Source organism: Macaca fascicularis, chromosome 19 (genome assembly GCF_037993035.2).
Source record: "Macaca fascicularis isolate 582-1 chromosome 19, T2T-MFA8v1.1".
In the NCBI taxonomy this organism is placed as follows: Eukaryota; Metazoa; Chordata; class Mammalia; order Primates; family Cercopithecidae; genus Macaca; species Macaca fascicularis.
This window is the reverse complement of record NC_088393.1, coordinates 14,837,156-14,851,130: the sequence shown is the minus strand read 5'-3', so window position 1 is coordinate 14,851,130 and position 13,975 is coordinate 14,837,156. Positions and strand designations below refer to the sequence as shown.

At 54.5% G+C, this 13,975-nt stretch overlaps 1 protein-coding gene across 3 annotated transcripts; it reads left to right on the top strand.

The window, feature by feature from the left end:
• The first annotated feature begins 3,657 nt into the window (after positions 1-3,657).
• Positions 3,658-13,934, top strand: DDX39A (DExD-box helicase 39A). Of its 3 annotated transcripts, none has more exons than XM_005588244.4 (11): positions 3,658-3,729; positions 9,479-9,690; positions 10,026-10,153; positions 11,097-11,189; positions 11,556-11,739; positions 12,395-12,513; positions 12,856-12,987; positions 13,083-13,192; positions 13,282-13,426; positions 13,545-13,692; positions 13,776-13,934. In XM_005588244.4, exons 2-11 carry the CDS (start codon positions 9,483-9,485, stop codon positions 13,790-13,792), a joined length of 1,284 nt encoding a protein of 427 aa, XP_005588301.1. In that variant the 5' UTR covers positions 3,658-3,729; positions 9,479-9,482; the 3' UTR covers positions 13,793-13,934. The 3 variants fall into 3 exon arrangements, with proteins under 3 accessions (XP_005588301.1, XP_065392360.1, XP_073882241.1); XM_065536288.2 differs by lacking the exon at positions 3,658-3,729 and adding an exon at positions 6,461-6,522; XM_074026140.1 differs by lacking the exons at positions 3,658-3,729; positions 9,479-9,690; positions 10,026-10,153; positions 11,097-11,189; positions 11,556-11,739 and adding an exon at positions 12,180-12,308.
• Positions 13,935-13,975: the final 41 nt, after the last annotated feature.

Below are 13,975 nucleotides of genomic sequence, written 5' to 3'. Positions count from 1 at the left end.
GATACTCCAAAATTGCCTCCACCTGCTTTGCTGGGGCATTTTTTTCTCTCCTTAGGGACTGGTTTTCCCCAGGTTTCCAAGTTGCCTGGCCTTGGTCTCTCTCTCCACCTTTGCACGGTGCATTCCAACAGTGGGAGATGGCCTGGGCTTGGATCCCTGCCAGCTGTGTGACCTTGGGCCTCAGATTAATGTGCTCTGAGCTTTACTTCACACACCTGGCCACGAATATGCTAATGCCCTCATGTCATCCGCTTCACTTAAGGATTAAATCTGTTTTTAATTTTAATATTATTTTATTTTATTTTTATTTTTATTTTTTGACATGGAGTCTCGCTGTCCCCCAGGCTGGAGTGCAGTGGTGTGATCTCAGCTCACTGCAAGCTCCGCCTCCCGGGTTCACGCCATTCTCCTGCCTCAGCCTCCTGAGTAGCTGGGACTACAGGCGCCCGCCACCTGCCCGGCTGATTTTTTGTACTTTTAGTAGAGACGGAGTTTCACCGTGGTCTTGATCTCCTGACCTTGTGATCCCCCCGCCTCGGCCTCCCAAAGTGCTGGGATTACAGGCGTGAGCCACCACACCCGGCCTATTATTTTATTTTTGTATGTGTGAGACAGAGTCTCCTTCTGTTGCCCAGGCTACAGTGCAGTGGCACAATCACAGCTCACTGTGGTCTTGAGCTCCTGGGCTCAAATAATCCATCCACCTCACCCTCCACCTCACCCTACTGAGTAGCTGGAACTACAGGTGTGCAACACCACACCTAGTTAATTTTTTCTTTTTCTTTCCTTTTTATTATTACTATTTTTTGAGATGGAGTTTTGCTCTTGTTGCCCAGGCTGGAGTGCAATGGCATGATCTCAGCTCACCTCAACCTCCACCTCCCGGGTTCAAGTGATTCTCCTGCCTCAGCCTCCTCCTGAGTAGCTGGGATTACAGGCATGCGCCACCATGCCCAACTAATTTTGTATTTTTAGTAGGGGTTTCTCCATCTTGATCAGATTGGTCTTGACCTCCCGACCTCAGGTGATCCACCTGCCTCGGCCTCCCAAAGTGCTGGGATTACAGGCACGAGTCACTGTGCCTGGCTTTTCATCTTTGAAACTGAGTCTCGCTCTGCTGCCCAGGGTGGAATGCAGTGGCGTGATCTTGGCTCACTGCAACCTCCACCTCCCAGGTTCAAGCGACTTTCCTGGCCCAGCTTCCAGAATAGCTGGGATTACAGGCATGTGCCACCATGCCTGGCTAATTTTTTTTTTTTTTGAGATGGGGTCTCACTCTGTTGCTTAGGCTGGAGTGCAAGGGTACGATCTCGGCTCAGGGTAACCTCCGCCTACTGGGTTCAAGTGATTATCCTGTGTCAGCCTCCCGAGTAGCTGGGATTACAGGTGCCCACCACCATGCCCAGCTAATTTTCTGTAGTTTTAGTAGAGACGGGGTTTCACTACATTGGCCATGCTGGTCTCTAACTCCTGACCTCAGGTGATCTGCCCACCTCGGCCTCTCAAAGTGCTGGGATTACAGGCATAAGTCACCGCGCTGGCCTTTGGTAGGAAAATTTAAGAGGGTGGCAAAAACTTAAGATACACAAAATGTTTGTACAATTTTTTTATCTTTTTATTTTTTATTTTTTGAGATAGGGTCTTGCTATGTTGCCCAAGGTGGTCTGGAATTCCTGGTCTCAAGCGATCTTTCTGCTTCAGCTTCCTGAGTAGCCCCAAATAGCCAATAGTTATTGTTGTTTTTTGTTTTGAGACGGAGTCTTGGCTCTGTCACCCAGGCAGGAGTGCAATGGCACAATCTCGGCTCACTGCAACCTCCACCTCCCGGGTTCAAGCATTTCTCCTGCCTCAGCCTCCCAAGTAGCTGGGATTACAGGTATGTGCCACCACGCCCGGCTACTTTTGCATTTTTAGTACAGACAGGGTTTCTCCATGTTGGTTACGCTGGTCTCAAACTCCTGATCTCAAGTGAACCGCCCTCCTTGGTCTCCCAAAGTCCTGGGATTATAGGCGGGAGCCATAGTACCTGGCTGATCCTTTCTTTACTTGGCATTTTCTTTTTTTTTTTTTTGAGACAGAGTGTTGCTCTGTCACCCAGGCTGGAGTGCAGTGGCGCGATCTCGGCTCACTGCAAGCTCCGCCTCCCGGGTTCATGCCATTCTCCTGCCTCAGCTTCCCAAGTAGCTGGGACTACAGGCGCCCGCCACCACGCCCGGCTAATTTTTGTGTTTTTAGTAGAGATGGGGTTTCACCATGTTGGCCAGGGTGGTCTTAAACTCCTGACCTCAGGTAATCCATCCACTTTGGCCCCCACAAAGTGCTACAATTACAGGTGTCAGCCACCACGCTCGGCCTGCAAAACCCTACCTTCATAAAGTTTTTAAAAATTAGCTGGGCATGATAGGTAACAGAGTCACACCCTGAAGAAGGAAAGAGGAAAGTGGAGGGAGAGAGGCAGGAAGATAGGAAAATAAATCTGCCAGGGTCTAATGAAGCTCAGTGACGATGCCACCATGCTACTCCTAGGATCTAATGAAGCTCAGTGACAATGCCACCATGCTACTCCTAGGTATTTAAAAGAAATGAAAATTTATCTTCCCCAAAATACTCTTACAGTACAAGTTTATTAACAGTGGCCAAAGACCAGAAACAATCAATTAGCCAAGAACAGGTGGGTGAAACTATATTGGCTACATTACAGTATAGCCACACAATGAAATACCACTCAGCAATGAAAACGAGCTGTTGATATCCCCACAACACAGACAACTCTCAAAAACACTTTGTTGGGGCCAGGCAGAATGGCTGATGTAATCCTAGCACTTTGGGAGGCTGAGATGGGCAGATCACATGAGGCCAGGAGTTCGAGACCAGCCTGGCCACAATGGCGAAACCCCGTCTCTACTAAAAATATGAAAATTAGCCAGGTGTGATGGCGGGCGCCTGCAGTCCCAGCTACTCAGGAGGCTGAGGCAGGAGAATTGCTTGAACCCGAGAGGCGGAGGTTGCGGTGAGCACAGATCACGCCACTGCACTCCAGCCTGGGTGACAGAGCCAGACTCCATCTCAAAAGAAAAAAAAAAAGTTTTGTTGAGCAAAAGTCAGACACAAAAGACAACCTATTGCATGCTTCTACTTATGTTAAATTCAAGGAGACAAAACTATCATGGAGTGATAGAAATCCAAATACTGCACAATGTTCTCTCCACTCGAATCATTCCAAGATCCCTATTCTTTTTCAGAGCCTCCACTGTGGAGGACCCCAGGCCGCAGATTGATAGCAACTGGGATAGTTCCGGTTTCAGCGCCCAGCGCAGAAGCCACGCTTCGAAAGGGTGGGGCACACGCCAAGGGGCAACCATCTGGTCTTCAGTTATCAGTACTAAACATGGCGGCTCCCACCGAGCACCACACCCAGATCACGAGACCACGCGCTGCCGGCCCCAGTCTGTCGGCTCGCTGGGGCGCGCCTACTTTTAGATTGACCAATGAACGCGAGGCGTAAGGCACGCCCTCTTTCTTCCCGTCTCCGCCAATAATCTCCCGCTCCCTTCCACAGGACCCAATCACTGCTTCAGCCTCTCTTGAATGAAAAGGCAGCGGTCCAGTGAGCAGCGCAGCAGCCCGACGCAAGAGGCAGGAAGCGCGGCAGCTCGTGTCTGAGCGCCCGGCGGAAAACCGAAGTCAGAAGGCTCTCTTAGCAGCACGCGGAGAAGAACGGGGAGCTAGGTGAGCGGCGGCTCCCGGGCGCGGGGCAGCGGTGGATCCCGGGCGCGGGGCAGCGGTGTGGGGACGTCTGACCTGAGAGCGAGAGGACTAGGGGAGACGTTGGGAGCTAAGGGGAGGAGGAGAAAGGGTCGCGAGACGAGGGGGGGCGGGGCGGTTGGTGTGTCAGAGCGCTGTGTGTTGGCCGTTGCGGACCGGGGCGCATGCGCTAGGGGTGGGCCGGCAGTTGGCGCGCGGGGCTCGGGGCCCGCTTCTGGGAGGGGCTGTCATGGCCGACGGCGCTCCGAGTCCCACTTGGAGTCCGTCAGTCCGTCCGAATAGACCCCACGGCGGCCTGGGGCCATTTGGAGAGGGACGAGGGGGTGACGCCGGGGTCTGGGGCCTGGGTGGGAGAAGTCGGAGCTTCCAGTTTTCAGGGGTTTCTTTGGGTCCAAGGGACTTGACCCTTTTCCCAGTTTACTTTCTTCTTGGTCTACTTTTTACGGGATTCGGGGTTCTGAGATTTGGGGCACATAAGACTTTCTTTTGGAAGGCCGGGCGCGGTGGCTCTTGTAATCTCAGCACTTTGGGAGAGACCAAGGAGGGCAGATCCCTTGAGGTCAGGAGTTCGAGGCGAGCCTGGCCAACACGGTGAAACTCCGTCTCTACTAAAAAAAAAAAACAAAACAAAAAACCGAGCGTGGTGGCGGGCGCCTGTAGTCCTAGCTACGCGGGAGGCTGAGGCACGAGAATCGCTTGAACCCGGGAGGCAGAGGTTACAGTGAGCCGAGATGGCGACACTGCGCTCCAGCCTGGGTGACAGAGCGAGATTCTGCCTCAAAAAAAGAAAAAAAGACTTTGTTTTGGAAATAGGAGTCCCCAGGTGGGAATAAACTCCGGGGTGGAAAGCCTGCCAGGGGACACTTGAGGGTAAATGGGTATACGTGGCGTGTCTGGGTTGTGAGTTCCCTGCTGTCACCTTTCAAGTTCATCCGCTTCTAGCGCCTCGGCGGTCGTGGCCACCCACTTTGGGCGGAGAAAACCCCGCCGGATCCTGTTTTGAGTTTTCGATGCTGCCCAGCCCGGTTTCTCGAAAGTTTTGTGTGTTAACGGATTCAGATTGCCCCAATTTATGTTTCTCTGTCTCTCTCTCTCTTTTTTTTTTTTTTTTTGGAGACAGTCTCGCTCTGTCGCCCAGGCTGGAGTGCAGTGGCACTATCTCCGCTCACTGCAACCTCTGTCTCCTGGGTTCAAGCAAGCACATCCGGCTGATTTTTGTTTTTGTAGTAAAGACGGGGTTTCACCATATTGGCCAGGCTTGTCTCTTAATTCCTGACCTCAAGTGATACGCCCGCTTCGCCTCCCAAAGTGCTGGGATTACAAGTGTGAGCCACCACGCCCGGCCCCAATTTCTTTTTTTATGTTTATTTTTCTTGAGAAAGGGTCTCCCTCTGTCACCCAGGCTGGAATGCCGTGGCGCCATCACTGGCAGCCTCGATCTCCTGGCTCAAGCGATCCTCCCCGGCACAGCCTTCCAAGTAGCTGGGACTACAGGCCCATGCCACCAGACCCAGCTAATTTTTTTAAAAAATTGTTTTTGTATAGACGAGGTCTCAACTTATTGTCCAGGTTGGTCTCGAACTCCTGGGCTTAAGCCATCCGCCCACCCTGGCTTCTCAAAGTGCTGGGATTACAGAAGTGAGCACCGTGCCCGGCCTGCCGCAAATTTCTTTCCCCACCAGCAAAACAACTTTGCTTTATTTCCTTAAAATACAGCATCTCTTGGCCACCTAGATGTGGAGCCCGGAATAGACTGTGGCTCTTCTCTACCCGTGGATTGCTCAGGGGATGTTCCTGTCTTGTGGCATGTCCCACCCTTTCTTTCCTTACCTCATGCCCCTACCCTGGTTACTTCTCTTTCATTTGGTGACTGGTTTTCCCTGCTGCTGGTCTTAACCTCCCCCTTCATCTGTGGAGTAAATTACAGTACTCTTGGGCAGATCCTGATTGAGTGACTCGGCTCCAACCTAATTAGCAATTCCCTATTGCTTAGCAAGTACACATGCCCAGGCTGGGCGTGGTGGGTGGCTCATGCCTGTAATCCCAGCACTTTGGGAGGCAGAGGCAGGAGGTTTGCTTGAGTCCAGGAGTTCACGACCAGCCTGGGAAACATGGTGAAACCCTGTCTCTACTAAAAATACAAAAATTAGCCAGGCGTGGTGGCATGCACCTGTAGTCCCAGCTACACAGGAAGCTGAGGTGGGAGACTCACTGGGTGGGTCTGGGAGGTCGAAGCTCCGGTGAGCTATGATTGCACCACTGCACTCCACCCTGGGTGACAGAGCGAGACCCTGTCTCCAAAAAAAAAAAGGAAAAAAAAGAAAAAACATGCCCTGTGGCAGACCAGCTCTTCCAGCTTTCTCTTCTGCCCCGACGCCAGCCAGCTATTCCTACTCTCCATACCCCAAAAGGCTCTGGTGCTTTTTGGACTGACCTTTCTTGGCTCATGTTTTCCCTGCTGCCTGGGAAGTGACCCCTTCAGATTGCCTGTTTGAAGGGTCAGATAAAGAAACCTGCTCAGCTCTGCCTGAACGCCTTTATTCCAGTTCCATTTATTCAGCCTATGCTATGGAGTGCTCATTAGCTATTCTCACAGGGCAGGGCTGACTGGAAGCGGTGCTGTTTTATTTGGGGCTGTAAGGAAATGCCTTTCTGGAGCAAAGGAGGCCCAAAAGAAGTGGGGGATTTGTGACTCAGACAGCAGGAACAGCAAGTGCAAAGGTGCTGAGGTGTGTTTGAGACACAGTAGCAAGGCCGGTGAGTGAGGGGCAATGGGGGAGATGAGGTCTGAGTATAGAGGAGTCAGATCAGGAGGGGCCTGGTAGGCTGGCTGTGTGGAAACTTGAGTTTTCTGAGCAGAGCAGTGATGTACTCAGGCTTTTTTTTTTTTTTAAATTTTTTTTTAAATTTTTTGAGATAGCCTTGCTCTGTCGCCCAGGCCGGAGGGCAGTGGTGTGATCTTGGCTCACTGCAACCTCTACCTCCTAGGTTCAAGTGATTCTCCTGCCTCAGCCTCCCGGGTAGCTGGAATTACAGGTGCCCGCCACCACACCTGGCAAATTTTTGTTATTTTAGTAGAGACGGGGTTTCACCATGTTGGTCAGGCTGGTCCTGGACTCCTGACCTTAGGTGATCCGCCCGCCTCGGCCTCCCAAAGTGCTGGGATTACAAGCGTGAGCCACTGGGCCTGGCCGTGACTCAGTTTGATAGGATCTTTCTGGCTGCTCTGGGGAGGGGCTGGGGGATGGCAACAGGGAAACCAGGGAGGAGGCTGTTGGCTTAATTCAGCCAAGAGATGATGGCCTCTGCATGTCCAGCTGACAGTGGTTAAGCAAAATGTAGTATATTGATGAGAAGGAACATTAGGTGACCATGGAAAGAAATGAGGCCGGGTGTGGTGGCTCACACCTGTAATCCCAGGACTTTGGAAGGCCAAGGGGGGTGGATCGCCTGAGCCCGGAAGTTGGAGATCAGCCTGGGCAACATGGTGAAACCCCATCTCTGTTACAAATACAAAAATTAGTGGTGGTGGGTGCCTGTAGCTTCTGCTACTAGGGAGGCTGAGGTGGAAAGATCGCTTGATTGAGCCTAGGAGGCAGAGGTTGAAGTGAGCTTTGATTGGGCTGCTGTACTCCAGTCTGGGCAACAGAGCAAGACCTTGTCTCAAAGAGGGGGAAAAAAAAAGGGAGTGCTGATGATGTGCTGGAGCACATTGTGCTGAGTGAAGAAACCAGACACAGAATGTCACAAATTGTAAGATTTCATTTATGTGAAATATCCACAACAACCAGCAAATCCACAGAAACAGAAAGCAGATTAGTGGTTGCCCGGGGCTGGGGTGGGGTATTTAGGGTATGGATGGGTAAAGGGTACAGGAGCTTTTATTTCAAGGTGATGAAGTATTCTAAAATTGCTCGTGTGGTAGTGGTTGCACATGTTGGTTCTACACTAAAAACCACTGAATTGTCTGCTTTAAGTGGTGAGTTGTATAGCGTGTAAATATCTCTGTGAAGTTTTTTTTTTTTTTTAGGCTGGAGTGAGGTGGCATGATTTTGGCTCATCACAACCTCCGCCTCCCGGGTTTAAGCGATTCTTCTGCAGCAGCTTCCCGAGTAGCTGGGATTATAGGCGCCTGCCACCACACCTGACTAAATTTTTGTATTTTTAGTAGAGATGGGGTTTCACCATGTTGGTCAGGCTGGTCTGGAACTCCTGACTTCAGGTGACCCGCCTGCCTTGGTCTCTCAAAGTGCTGAGATTACAGGCGTGAGCCCCCACGCCTGGCCTGTAAAGCTGTTCTAATTAAAAATAATAATAACAAGGCCAGGCGCAGTGGCTCACGCCTGTAATCCCAGCACTTTAGGAGGCCTAGGCGGGCGGATCACGAGGTCAGGAGTTCGAGACCAGCCTGACCAACATGGTGAAACCCTGTCTCTACTGAAAATACAAAAATTATCTGAGCGTGGTGGCAAGCACCTGTAATCCCAGCTACTCAGGAGGCTGAGGCAGGAGAATCTCTTGAACCCTGGAGGCGGAGGTTGCAGTGAGCCGAGGTGCCACTGCGCTGCAGCCTGGGTGACAGAGCAAGATTCCGTCTCAATAATAATAAAAAACAGGTGATAGCACATTGGGGCCAGCATGGTAGCATAGGTGAGAACTGGCCAGAGGGCCTTGATGGGATTCACTGCCTCATGGACAGGGATGTTGAGAGAGAAAAAAACAGCCATTGAGAGAATGGAATTGCTGTTTCTGGGCTGGGATTGAGTGACAGTGGGGCCAGAAGTGGCTTAGGATCCTCAGCATCCAGCCTCAGGAAGAATTGTATCAGCTGCAGCCCTCTGCTCCACCCCCCACTGGAGTCTGGGGTAGGGGAGGAGGATATAAGACAATTGTCCTCATGTTTGGGTCCCTTGCACCCAGCAGGCACTTGGTATGCATTAGATTAATAAAGCAAAGAGGTAGGCAGACTTTGTATTAATTCCATTTTCCATCTTCTCAGCTTTATTTTTATTGGCCCAGGCCCAATAGGAGGCCTTTCATGAGAGCACTTAATTATTCCCCTGTGCAGACCACAGAGAGCGGGAGAAGCTGGGGCTGGGCAGATACTGCTTGCTCTCTTGCAAACTTAGTTCCCGCCAGCATCCTGGCAGCCCTACCCCTGGGGTCTTTGGGCTCCTGCCCCATGAAAGCCCAGTGGGTTCCTTGCGGAGTGATAGGGAGGGGGCTTCTCTGGGCTAGGTAGCCCGAGGAGGTTCACTGGAGCTGAGGCTTGCGTGTGGAGAAGAAGGCATTTGTGCAGAGACCTGGGGGCCGAGCATTGCTGGTGGTGACAACCGGGTTCAAAGGCTTGGGGCAGGAGTTCCAGGGGTCTGAGCAGCTGAACAAGGCTGGGGGTGGTGTGGGATGAGGTGGGCAGGGGTCAAACCAAGGGGATTGCCTGACCTGTGGTGAGAGTTGGGATTTTAACTCTGCAAGCCATGGGAAGCCCTTGGAGGTGGAGGGTGTTCTGTCTGTGGGTGTGGCAAGCGGGGCATGGGGGAGAGATAGGGTGGCTTGGGGGTGCGGAGGTGAAGACAGGGCGAAGCTACGAGATGCAGCCCAGGTGGAGCTGACAGGCTGGCTTATGGAAGGAGGTGGTAGAGAATGCCGTTTGAATGAAGCTTCATCATCCTTCTGTGCCCACTCGCGGGACCCTGCCTCTCTCTCTTCTCAGCATCATGGCAGAACAGGATGTGGAAAATGATCTTTTGGATTACGATGAAGAGGAAGAGCCCCAGGCTCCTCAAGAGAGCACACCGGCTCCCCCTAAGAAAGACATCAAGGGATCCTACGTTTCCATCCACAGCTCTGGCTTCCGGGACTTTCTGCTGAAGCCGGAGCTCCTGCGGGCCATCGTGGACTGTGGCTTTGAGCATCCGTCTGAGGGTACGCCTTCTGGGTGTCATCCTCTTGCCCAGGTCCTCACCAAGACAAGACCAGCCCTGCCCGCCCAGAGCGGTGCTGCCTCCAGTGTGCCGTGGGTGAGGGAGGGGCCTGCCCACCCCTTGGATCAGTTGTGCCCAGCAGGGCCTATGGCTGCTCTCAGCACCGGGGTGCTCTGCTTTGACCAGGCAGATACCCTAGCCCTGCAGGTGTCTGTGGCCTTGTCCGGACTTGGCCTTTTCTGATTGCCCTCACTGTGGGCCCCCTGGTCAACTGGTGAGCAGCCTGCACGGGGGTGTGTCCAGGTTCTCGTCTCTCACGCTCTGCTTCTCCTGCAGTCCAGCACGAGTGCATTCCCCAGGCCATCCTGGGCATGGACGTCCTGTGCCAAGCCAAGTCTGGGATGGGCAAGACAGCGGTCTTCGTGCTGGCCACCCTACAGCAGATTGAGCCTGTTAACGGACAGGTGGGTGGGCTCCTCCCTTCCCAGCCCCACCCTACCTGTGGCGGCCGAAGTAGAGGGGCTGGATGAGGTGGCTCACACCTGTTAGCCCATCGCTTTGGGAAACCAAGGCTGGAGGATTGCTTGAGGCCAGGAAGTCGAGGCTGCAGTGTGCTATGATCCTACCACTGCACTCCAGCCTGGGTGACAGAGGGAGACTTAATCTCAAAATATAGAGTAATCAGTTATTACAAAAATCAGAAATTGCCAATAAGCCAAAATAACTGGAAAGTGCCTACAGTTTGCCCCTTGCCCCAGAGGTATTGCTGCTGTTTTGCTGTGCCACCTACCTAGAGAGTGTCCATCTATGAAGGTTGGGTTGCCCCGAATACAGCTGTCACTGCTGTCCTTGCTGTTAGGCCCTGGCTGTCTTCTCCCTTTATCTTGTGTGCCACTATCTTGGGGAGACACTTCAGTGAATTCTGGTGTCTTGCTCCTGAGTCAGGTCGGGTGCACATCTTTGGGCCTCATATTGGCGCCCGTGCGCTTGTTACCTCAGAGCACATCCTGATGGATGAAGGTGCCGTGGAGAGCTGTGGTGTGGTCCAGTGTCTGGTGGCATGGGTGGGAAGACCGGGGCTGGGGCCGCCTGAGTGCCGAGATTCAGGAAATCCTTAAAGAGCTGGGTCCCACGTCACCTGGGCAGGCCAGGTCTAACCATTATGCGGGCCATTTTCTGTTTCTCGTTGCGGGTCCTGGTGTTGGGAGACAAGTTTCAGTAGCTGTGGGAGGGTATAGGGAGTGAGGGTTGGAGAAGGGCCGTGAGAAGGGGGAGGCATTTGGACCGGGTCTTCAAATGGCCTATGATGTTGGGTGCAGTATGTTGGGGGGACTGGGTTGGGTGGACTCTGGTGGGGGAGGGGTTTAGGATACTGCATGAGGGCCCTTTTCTCGTGCGACTTCCCAGGTGACGGTCCTGGTCATGTGCCACACGAGGGAGCTGGCCTTCCAGATCAGCAAGGAGTATGAGCGCTTCTCCAAGTACATGCCCAGCGTCAAGGTGAGACCCTCAGGTTGGACTTGGTCAGGCGCCGCTTGGTTTCTGCAGCTTTGTTAGCCTCGGCTCTGGCCCAGCCAGCATTTACCAAGCTTGGCAGGGGCAGCTGCCTTTGAGGTTTGCGGTGGTTTTTGCTCCTTAAAAGCCTGATGAATTATGCATGGCTCCCAGGGGCCTGTGCAGGTCCCAGCCTGGGGCTTCCTTTGAGTGGAGCCCCGGAGGCTCTCAGGCCTGCCTTGGTCCCCTGAGGCCTCCTGTTCACAGGTGCTGGGGTTGGGTATTAGGTGCCCTCAGGGGCTGCTGGGGCCGAGCTGGTTGGGGCCTTGGGCCAGGTATCAGCATGGAGCAGCTTCCTCCTCCTCCCCATAGGTGTCTGTGTTCTTCGGGGGTCTCTCCATCAAGAAGGATGAAGAAGTGTTGAAGAAGAACTGTCCCCATGTCGTGGTGGGGACCCCGGGCCGCATCCTGGCGCTCGTGCGGAACAGGAGCTTCAGCCTAAAGAATGTGAAGCACTTTGTGCTGGACGAGTGTGACAAGATGCTGGAGCAGCTGGGTGAGTCATCTGCCCTTGCAGCCTCAGCTGGAGAGTCAGTGACTAGGCGGGCCCCATAGCAGGCGGAAGACTCTTGAGTGGGTCACATGGGTGGCTGGCAGGCGGGGCTCCTGTGGTGATCTTAGGGAAAGCTCTGCTGCTGGCAGAGGGACGTGCTGTTTCTGAGCCCGAGCCGAATGGGACCACGGGACCCAAATAAGCCCCCGTCCCTCCTGGACGTAAAGGCACGCGCACATACCTCTAGGAGTGTGAGACTTCTGCCACCTGTTGGGTTGGTTCTAGGCCCCACCTGCCCTCAGGGAGCCTCGACAGGGCCGGTGGGAGATGGGCTTGTGTCCTGGGAGGCAGCTGCAGCTCTCACCCCAGCGGCTGTCTCTGCCTCAGGCTCCCCTCCCTGAAGCGTGTCTCGAGGCGCACGGGCACGGCTGCTCCGCGCCAGCGCGTAAGTGGATTGCAGCTCCTCCCGCGCCTGCGCTCGCTGGCCACCCCCCAGCCCCTCAGGCACCAGGACTGGCCACTCCCGCGGCTCACTCTGCCCTCGTCACGGTGCCACTGGCTCCCTGGCACAGGTTGGGAGGGGTCTGGGTCTGGTCTGGGGTGGGGGTCCTGCATGGCAGACGCTCATGCCCACGCATGTCTTGCCCTCCCCACCCAGACATGCGGCGGGATGTGCAGGAGATCTTCCGCCTGACACCACACGAGAAGCAGTGCATGATGTTCAGCGCCACCCTGAGCAAGGACATCCGGCCTGTGTGCAGGAAGTTCATGCAGGATGTGAGTAAGGCGAGAGTGGCAGCTTCGGCCTTCCCCAGGGGCCTGGAGCCTGGGGCCCCAGGACACCCGCACAGCCCACATGCCTCGGAGGATGCTGGGATGCTGGGAGCCGGCGGAGCCTCCTTTCCTCCCCTCGGTCTTGTCAAACTGGGAGTCAAGCTTGGTCCACACCTGAGCCGGGCCAGAGCTTACATCCAGGTTTTGAGCGATGTTTACTGAGGTCTGGTGCAGGAGGCCCTCTGGGAAGCGTCGCACAAAGGAGTCGCCCACTGGAAGGTTCTGGGCAGGCGAGATGCCCAGAGGTGATCCCTGCCCGCCCCTCCCACCTCCCTTCCCACACAGCCCATGGAGGTGTTTGTGGACGACGAGACCAAGCTCACGCTGCACGGCCTGCAGCAGTACTACGTCAAACTCAAAGACAGTGAGAAGAACCGCAAGCTCTTTGATCTCCTGGACGTGCTGGAGTTTAACCAGGTGACACTTCCATCAGCCCGTCCTGGGGCTCTGGACCATCGGGAGGTCGCTGGGCCGCCGGACTGTGTGTCCCTGACCGCCACTCCTTCCTTCAGGTGATAATCTTCGTCAAGTCAGTGCAGCGCTGCATGGCCCTGGCCCAGCTCCTCGTGGAGCAGAACTTCCCGGCCATCGCCATCCACCGGGGCATGGCCCAGGAGGAGCGGTGAGTGCGAGCCACCCGCCAAGGCTGCAGGGAGCGCCACCCAGGAGCCCAGTGTCTGACGGCCTCCACTTGTTTCTCCTGCACCCCAGCCTGTCACGCTATCAGCAGTTCAAGGATTTCCAGCGGCGGATCCTGGTGGCCACCAATCTGTTTGGCCGGGGGATGGACATCGAGCGAGTCAACATCGTCTTTAACTATGACATGCCTGAGGACTCGGACACTTACTTGCACCGGGTGAGCGGCCTCACGGGCATGTCGCTTTCCCCTGGCGGTGGGGTGGGGCCCCAACCCTGCTTTTCCTCAAGTCCTGAGGTGTTATCTGTGGCCTGACCCTGATCCTGTCTGCCTGCAGGTGGCCCGGGCGGGTCGCTTTGGCACCAAAGGCCTAGCCATAACTTTTGTGTCTGACGAGAATGATGCCAAAATCCTCAATGACGTCCAGGACCGGTTTGAAGTTAATGTGGCAGAACTTCCAGAGGAAATTGACATATCCACATACAGTAAGTGCCTTGGGCAGGGCAGGGGGCTGAGGCAGAGGGTTCCTACCCCGGCCCTTCGGTTCACCGCTTCCTGTGTCTTACAGTTGAGCAGAGCCGGTAACCACCACGTGCCCCGCCAGTCCAGAGCCGCCCACCCGGAGCTGCCCACCTGGAGCCGCCCGCATGCAGCTTCACCTCCCCTTTCCAGGTGCCACTGTTGAGAAGCTAGAAATTGTGTGAGAATAAACTTGTTATTACGGAAACCTGGCTCCCACACCATCTGTTTCTTAGTCATCTCGGCCTT